At 35.7% G+C, this 9,085-nt stretch overlaps 1 protein-coding gene across 1 annotated transcript; it reads right to left on the bottom strand.

Annotated features, from left to right (window-relative positions):
- Window positions 1-4,778: 4,778 nt before the first annotated feature.
- On the bottom strand, window positions 4,779-8,843 carry LOC129938930 (uncharacterized protein K02A2.6-like). Its single transcript, XM_056046771.1, has one exon. It carries the CDS (start codon window positions 8,841-8,843, stop codon window positions 4,779-4,781), a length of 4,065 nt encoding a protein of 1,354 aa, XP_055902746.1.
- Window positions 8,844-9,085: the final 242 nt, after the last annotated feature.

Raw genomic sequence — 9,085 nt, 5'->3', positions numbered from 1 at the left:
TACCCAAGCCTTTTACATTTTTCTAGTGTAATTGCTTACGTTCGAATAATAAAGAAGGAATTTAAAGCATTAAAGAGCTAAATTGTATTGTTTTGCATTAAATTTGTCAAAATTGACAGCTAAAACAATGACGTATGTAGGTCAAGTTCGAGCACTTAAAGCTTTTTGCGAGTAAGAGGTATCATTTAGAACTGCCCGCTGTCACTGTTGACCATTTTGACATTTGAAAACTATTATTAATACGGATGTAAAAGATAACCGCTGCGTTCTTAATTGCAGGCTTTGTTGCCCATTTCCTGTAGAAACCGTTTTTGAAAACAAAGAACAGAAAGAGAATGAAAATTTTTTTAAATATGAAAACCTTTAACACGATGTTTTTAGGAATATTCCACGAAATAAAAAAATCCTACTAACGATCAAGGATGACATTTTTTAAAAACATTTTTGAATGAAAATTTTTACACTTCAAGTTGTATTCATAATAGTTTGGATTCTTATTAAATCCTGTATGCATTGGATTAGAAGTTGAAGACAGGAGATCATAAGTAAAAATGATAAAGAGTGTTGGAGACTTGTCGTTTTAAGACTAAAACTCTCCCAATACTAAAGGGTATTCCAAAATCAACGCAAGATTTGAATTTGCCGCCATTTGTGCAGTGAAGTGTTGGCAACCCTGAAAAAAAAGCAATTTGACAGCTAACAGTATATGGTTATTAAAAATGGAGCGTTACACGATAGAACAACGTGTCTTCATTATTAAAGAATATTTCAAAAATAGTGAAAGCTTGGCGGCTGCAGTTCGAAAATTTCATACAACTGTGAAGAGATTAATTGAAAAATTCATGTAGACTGGATCCGTTGGAGACGCTAAACACACTGGTCGCCCAAAAGCAAGCCGTTCAAATGTGAATGTCGAAGCAGTGCGTGAGAGTGTTGCTGACAATCCAGGAACCTCAATTCGACGTCGTGGACAAGAATTGCAAATTTCAAGAACATCTCTACAGCAGCGTATACTCACCAAAGATCTGTGTCTTCATGCTTATAAAATTCAATTAAAACAACAATTGAAGCCTAATGACCATGGACAGAGAAGAGAGTTCGTTGAATGGATTATTGAACATCAACAAATGGACCCTGATTTTTCGACCACAATCATCCTAAGCGAAGAAGCACATTTTCATCTTGATGGCTGTGTAATTCGCCAAAATTGCAGCATTTGGGGTTCGGAGAACCCACATGTGATTGTCGAAAAAAAATGCATCCACAACGCGTGACTGTATGGTGTGGATTTTGGGCTGGAGGCATAATTGGGCCATATTTTTTTGAAAATGATGCTGGTCAAGCAGTGACTGTTACTGGTGCTCGATATCGCGACATGATTACACAGTTCTTTCTGCCAAAATTGGATGATATTGAGGTGTCCAATATGTGGTTTCAACAAGACGGTGCCACATGTCATACAGCCCGTGAAACAATTCAATAACTGAATGAGACATTTCCAGGTCGTGTACTCTCTCGTTTCGGTGATCAAAATTGGCCTCATAGATCGTGTGATTTAACAGCATTAGACTTCTTTTTATGGGTTTATTTGAAATCACAAGTCTATGTCAACAAGCACACAACCACCCGGGCATTAAAGAAGGAGATTCAACGCTGCATCAACGAAATTCAGCCACATTTATGCAGAATGGTCATGGAAAATTTCAACAAAAGAGTGCGCATGTGCATGCAAAGCCGTGGAGGCCATTTGTCCGATGTGTTATTCCATACATAACCCTACCCTATTTACTTTACGAGTCAATAAAAATATAACTATCAAAAGACTAAAAACGGCGTTTTCTATTTAATTCAAATCTTGCGTTAATTTTGGGACACCCTTTACTTGTATTAAACGATCCGAAATGTAATTACTAATCTAATGAAGGAGGAAACCAAGAAAACCAAAAGCACGAATTTTCGATAAGGGAGTCCTATCAAATGTTTCTGAAATAACAAGTGCAAAACGATGTAAAGATTTTTACTATCGATCTTTAAAAAGCTTTCGATCTTCGAAATATTTCCTGAGCTAATAATTAATAAATGTTTCCATGAACCTTAATGCCTTGAAAGAAGCGCCGTAAGTACAATCTACCGTTACTTAGAAAGTGAAGAAGATTCACCTATTCGGGGATGGGTTGGAAAATGCTGTTTTCTACCCACTCAGAACGAGACTTGAGCAGTAGGACAGATGAAAAAGCTTACGCAATGGTTGTGAAAAACTGTTGCGCAACCACTCTACAGATCAATAGCGGGAACACCATACGGACCAGTGGATTTTTGTGTATGCAGATCTCTTAGAACTCTTGCCACAGTACAAGTGCTAAAAAAGATTGGTCCCACAGAATCACTAACGCTAACAGTAGCTTAGAGGTTGAGGATGAGTTGGCATTAACAACGAGCGTAGGAATCCTCATATTTTTTTTTACAAATGACCAACAATTTGTGCTGCCTTTGGGACACTGCAGTATTTTTTGCAGTAATTTTAGATCATGTATACATTTGGTCGGTCGAATATGGGCGTTGCAGACCTTCTTGCCTTGCTTAAACTTTTTCCGGCTATCCTTAGTAGGGTTGGCTTTATAGCAACGGAAACTTATTTCTTTGGCATTAATACCCTCTTTACAGTTCACACCGAACCATGCATGCTTTTCTAGAATTAATAATGACTTAGCACAAGCCTCGGAATCCTGTTTTTCCCCATCTCCACAATTCTTTCCACATAATTAAAGTGTAATTTGAGAGTATCGAAGAAAAGGGGGCCTGTTCTTGGTTCTAGGTGCAGCATGTACATAGTTGGGTGTGTGTCGTACTCGCGAGCTTAAATTTGCTTTTGATGAAAAAACGGAGGAACTTGTCCACTGCATCAAAAGGCATGTGCTCCGTAAAAAGAATTGGAGTTTCAGTTGCTCGAGACACTCTGTATTTAGCAATATGTGAAACGTCTTTTCTCAAATAACAGTTTCTCCACACGTAACACATTGTGCACTAAGCTTCAGCTAATTTTGCTTAGAAGTGTCTATCAAGATTCAGGTTCCAAGTAATCCAGGTATACCCCGATACTTGTACTCCTTAACTATTTCTACGACTTCTCCTTGAAAAGTCCATTTATCCTTCTAGAGTATATGCCTCCACCGGTTCTAAATATCATTATTTTGAATTTTGATAAATTTTTCTGATATGTCACAGAATTTGCAATAGCACTGAAGTCTATTCATCATCAGCTGCATTCCGTCTATTGATCGGCTAGGAAGACTATATCGTCAGCAGACATGTGTCCTCGAATGGATTTTCCACTAAGCACCATGAAGCCTCTCACTGAGTTTGTTACTATAGACTGAACAGTAGCGCGCTAAAAAAGCATCCATGCTTAACTCCCATTGCGGTCCGATACTCATAGCTTTTTGAATACTGACTGCTATTATTTTTGAATTCAATAATTGTAGAGCTTGTAGAAGAAAGCTTCAATAGGAATAGAGTCGAATGCTGCCCGAAAGTCGACGAAAAAAGGCATACAGTTCTTTACCATTCTTCTTGTAGATTTCGGCCCAATTTATTAAAGAAAATTTTGGATCAATTGATTTGATTTATTTTTTCTGAACCCTGCTTGAAACTCAGTAAAGATTTACTAGCTTTTAATCCAATTGATTACTGAACTTAAAAGCTATGTCGCATTGTTTAAGAATGAAATGCTTCTGTAGTTCTTAGGATCAACAGGGTTGCCTTTTCTATGCAAGAGAAAGATGAATGCTGATCGAAAACTCACGGGAGCTTTGACTGTCTCAAAAATGTAATTGAATTCGAAAGTAAGGAGTTGTAGAAATTTGGGGTAAGAGGTTTATACAATTCAAAAGGTATTCTGTCCTCCCCACGAGATTTGCCATCTTCAAAATTTTGTATAACTGCTTCAACTTCAAATACAGAAAATGGAGCATCAAGAATTTTAACGGCTATTAAAGGGGTTGCATTGGCCTATTGAATTGAAGGCGATATTTCAGTTGTGTTAAGAATACTCGAAAAATGTGTTTTAAAAAGGTCTATATGCATAGCTACAGACATTCAAGTCGTCCTTCCACTCAAAAGCTTCATTGCTTTCCAGAAATCAGTTGCGTTTTTAGCCCTGTTTATTGTTTTAATATTTCTGAGGTCAAAATTTCGGTTTTTAATCTTTCAAAGTTCCTTGTATTTTTTGTTTGCAGGTGCATACAGGACTTTAAAGTTAATATTATCTGAGGTTCTGTGTAACTGTAAGTACGCAACAGAAAGATTTGTTGCTGCCTAAAACTTTCTATCGAAACACTTAAGCTTATTTGTAATGATCTTTCTTTCAAACGTTTTTTGACAATCTGCATTTTTTATGAAAGTTACGAGTGTGTCTAGATCGGGGTTATGTTATATGATTGAAAGACTTTTATTAATATTTCAGTGTTCTTTATTTGAGCTTACAAAGTGAACTGGAAGACCAAGAAAAACTATCAAAAAGCGAGACCACCACGCTAGCCGATTATGTTATGCTTAGTCATTCATTTTAATGTTCATTTTGATATAATTGTTGTTTAGACAAGTATGCTTAGAGATGGGACATTATACATCATCTTCCTTCTTTTAATTTACAATGGAATTCAAATAATAGCATTTAGATGTAAGGGTACAAATAATACATTAGTTATAATAATTTCATTATATTATAATTTATGATGCATTATAGAACAATTCAAAATTTCATGTATTAAAATTCAATTTTACTGAGGTATATAAAAGTTTGGTTTCCGACTTATTCGACCAGACCTTGTGGTATACTCTCGGTCCGGTTGCCGCACTGACTCGACATCTTGTTCGACATTGTTGCTATCAGGTAATTGAGATGAGTTAGTGTGATAAGTGTCTGACAATTCAAGAGAAGGGTTATCATTATTTCCAGAGACAATAGGCGTCCTCTCTTCCGCCTCAGGTAGTCTTATTTGTGGAGAATGCATTGACCTACGTAAGTGTAATGTATTTCTACGAATGACTCTATTATTTTCATTTTGGAGTAAGTATGACCTCGGACTATCATGTTTGGATACTATTCTACCTGGTTCCCACTTTCCATTATTTCTATATACTACGTTTTCTCCTTTCTCAAAATGTGTTTCACGACGCGGTTTAACTGGATTATTATTTTTTAAAATTCTTTCTTGACGTCTTTCTAATACCGCCTTCAAGTTATTTGGAATTTTCGGTTCAAGGTCTTCATCTTTTATTGGTATCCACGTTCTTAATTTACGATTCATGAGCATTTCTGCTGGTGAATACCCAATTCCTGAAATTGGCGTACTCCTATACTCTAAAAGAGCTTCTTCTAAACTACCTTCGGATTGGCTGATTTTTTTAAGTATTGATTTTGCGATATGGACTGCTTTCTCAGCAAGACCATTAGATCTTGGATATCTTGGACTACTGTATATAAAATCAAAATTTGAATTGTTCGCAAAATTTCGGAGTTCATATGAATTGAAGGGTTGATTATCGGAGACAATGTTCTGTGGAATACCATGAATCGAAAAAATTTTGTTTAAAATTTTAATTATGCTTGTCGCAGTTTTGTCTGCGATTTCATGAAGTTCAATCCACTTGGAATAGTAATCCATTCCAACCAAATACGATCTTCCCCCGTAATCAAGACAATCCATCCCAAGTTTTTGGAAAGGCCTTTTCGGAATAGGGTGGGGAATTAACGAATGCTTCTTGTTTTCGGATCTAAATTTTTCGCATTTTTTACATTTGAAAATCATGTTTTCAATGTCCCTATTCATGTAAGGCCAAAAAAGAGTGCTCTTAGCTTTATTCAGTGTCTTTGTTATTCCCATGTGAGACTTATGAAGTACATCTAGCATACCTTTGATTAAATTGTTTGGGACCAGAACACGATTTTCATAAAAAACTAGGCCGTCTTCTACAAAGATTTTGTCTTTAAATTGCCAAAAGAACCTAGCATTTTCTGGAACCCGTTGCTTATCTGCTGGCCAACCATCTTCGTACAGATGTACAAGAGTCTGTAACACAACATCTTTTCGGGTTTCTTCTTCGAACATTTTTCGTTTAGGATCACTCATATTGATGCTGTGTATGAGGTCCTTTAATGATGATTCTATATCAACTATAGGATCATTTATAAAATTACGTGATAACAAATCTGCCACGTATAAGAACTTTCCCGGAACAAACTTAATATCAAAATCATATTTTGAGAGTTTCAATTTCATACGTTGTAAACGAGTCGAATGAATTTCACCAACATCTTTTTTAACCAAAGAAACCAATGGTTTATGATCAGAATTTATGGTGAAGTAATAACCATAAATGTAATTTTTGAATTTCTCACAGGCGTAGACAACAGCCAATAATTCTTTTTCTATTTGTGCGTACCTTGTTTCAGTGTCAGTCAAGCTTTTAGAAGCGTATGCTACCGGCTTACCTTCTTGAAAAAGACAACATCCTAACCCATTTTTGGAAGCATCAGTCTGAATCAAAATTTGTTTCTTTGGATCAAAAACGTGAAGGATTGAATGTTTGGCAAGAGTATCTTTCATATCTTTAAAAACTTGGCTGTGGCTTGAAGACCACTGAAATTCAACATTTTTTCTCAACAATTCCCTAAGGGGTGAATTTAAATTTGAAAAATTAGGTATAAAAGAACGAAGATAATTGAACATACCCATAACACTTTCTAATTGTTTTCTGTCTTGTGGTTCTTTTAGGTTTATAATAGCTTCAACTCGACTTGGATCTGGACAAATTGTATCACCAGTAAAAACATGACCCAAATATCTAACCTTATTTACGCAAAGCTGCAGTTTATCTCTATTAAATTTAACGTTTACTTCACGAGCTCTTTTTAATACTCTCTCAACATTTTCATCATGCTCTTTTTTAGTTTTTCCTCCAACGATGACATCATCAATGTAAACAAATGTGCCAGGTAAACCTGCAAAATATTTAGAGTTTAATTTTTGAAACTTTTCTGGAGCCGTTTTGATACCAAAAGGTAGAACATTATATTGGTACGATCCAAATGGCGTACTAAAAACTGTCAATTCTTTCGATTTTTCACACAAGCCAAGCTGCCAGAAGCCCTCCTTTAAATCAAAAACTGAAAAGTACTTAAGCTCCCGCATTGCGTCACAAAAATCATCCAGTGTAGGAATTATGAAGTGCTCGTCTTTCAAGTTCATGTTAAGGGCACTTGGGTCAAGACATAATCTCAAGGATCCATTAGCCTTCTCAACAACTACTAGCTGGTGTGACCATGCTGAAGGTTGATCACGCTTACTGATTATTCCACGACGTTCCATGGTCTCTAGTGCTTCTCTAACTTTTTGCCTTATGCCTATTGGTATTCGCCTCGGTGGCTTACTCACAGAATAACTATCTGGTTTCAATTCTAATGAGCATTTATCTGGGAATCGTCCATCGCCCGAAAAAACGTCATTATTTTTATGAATAAATTCACCAATGTTGCTAACCTCATTTACTCTTTGAATCAACCCTAAGTCCACACATGAACTAAGCCCTAACAATGGTTTTGAATCACAACCAACTACCATGAAATCTGCATCAACAATTTTATTTTTATACTGAACTTGAAGACTAACTAAACCCTTTGTAGGAATATAAGAACCACCATATGCCTCTAATTTTGTTCTTACCTGTCTTATTTTATGTTCTAAATTCAACTTTTGAACTTCTTTTAGTGGTATAACGTTAACATCAGCCCCACTGTCCAATTTAAATTTAATCAAACTATTTTCTACCGCGATATTTTCATACCAACTCCTGCAACTTTGTCGAACCTGATTTATCGAGTAAATGTCACCAACTGAACTAAAACCGACCACCTCAACCGAATCAATATATGAGTCATCCTCATCATCTTCATGAGTAATTTCGTTACTGTTAATGTCATTTACACTCTTAAATCTACATGCTAAGGCAAAATGATTGTACTTGCCACATCTCAAACATCTTTGTCCAAATGCTGGACAGCGATTTGGAATATGATTTCTTTTACACTTGTCGCATCCAATAATGTTTATATTTTTTCCCGAACTCGAAGGTCTTTGTTCTTCGCTAGTTAGGTGGTCTCTCCTCTTCGTCACATTATTTGGAAATCTAGAATTAGAATAAGATGGAGATTTAGAAACATTGCTATTGAAATTAAGATTAGAACTATTATTGTATTTTTTTTGTTGACGATTTTTATTTGCTATTACTGCAATTGATCCTCGTTCTCCTTGCATCTGTTGAGCTTGCATACTTGCTTGCTCCGCCACGCGACAAAGCTCCTTGGCTTTAGTCAGGTCCAGGTTGTCTGTCTTCAAAAGTTGCAATCGAATGTTTTGCTCTGCAATACCCATGACGATTCGATCTCTGATCATGTCCTCCTTTTGGCAATCAAAATCACAGCTTTCTGCCAATTTAATGATATCAGATAAAAACTGTTCGAATGGCTCTCCTTCTTTTTGGTTTCGTGAGAAAAATATATATCGCTCGTAGACCACGTTGCTCCTTGGCATGCAATACGCTTCAAACGCTTCTATTACTTCATTAATTTTAGTTTTATTAGATTCAGCTAAAGGAAGTGTTTGAAATATTTCAATGGCCTTTTCTCCAGCACATGATAAAAATCTAGCTGTCTGGATAGCCTCACTGTCCGTTTTTGTAGCCACCGTATATATTTTCCACATGTTATTAAATTTGCGCCAATTCTCTTTGACATTTCCATCCAAAAGTAAGAGGCCGGGCTTTTGAAAGTCACAATTTGCCATTGTATTTTAAATTAATATTTAGTAGGTATAGTAAGTTTTATATAGTTTTTACTAGATTATTATTACTATTATTTTTTTTTTTTTTTTTTTTGTTAAAACGTTTTTCCTTTCTTTTTTTTTTAAGTTCTTTAAAGCGACTGCGCCATGTTATATGATTGAAAGACTTTTATTAATATTTCAGTGTTCCTTATTTGAGCTTACAAAGTGAACTGGAAGACCAAGAAAAACTATCAAAAAGCGAG

The sequence above is a fragment of the Eupeodes corollae genome, chromosome 1 (genome assembly GCF_945859685.1).
Source record: "Eupeodes corollae chromosome 1, idEupCoro1.1, whole genome shotgun sequence".
In the NCBI taxonomy this organism is placed as follows: Eukaryota; Metazoa; Arthropoda; class Insecta; order Diptera; family Syrphidae; genus Eupeodes; species Eupeodes corollae.
The sequence above is the reverse complement of the archived record's forward strand: the minus strand, read 5'-3'. Positions and strand labels throughout refer to the sequence as shown.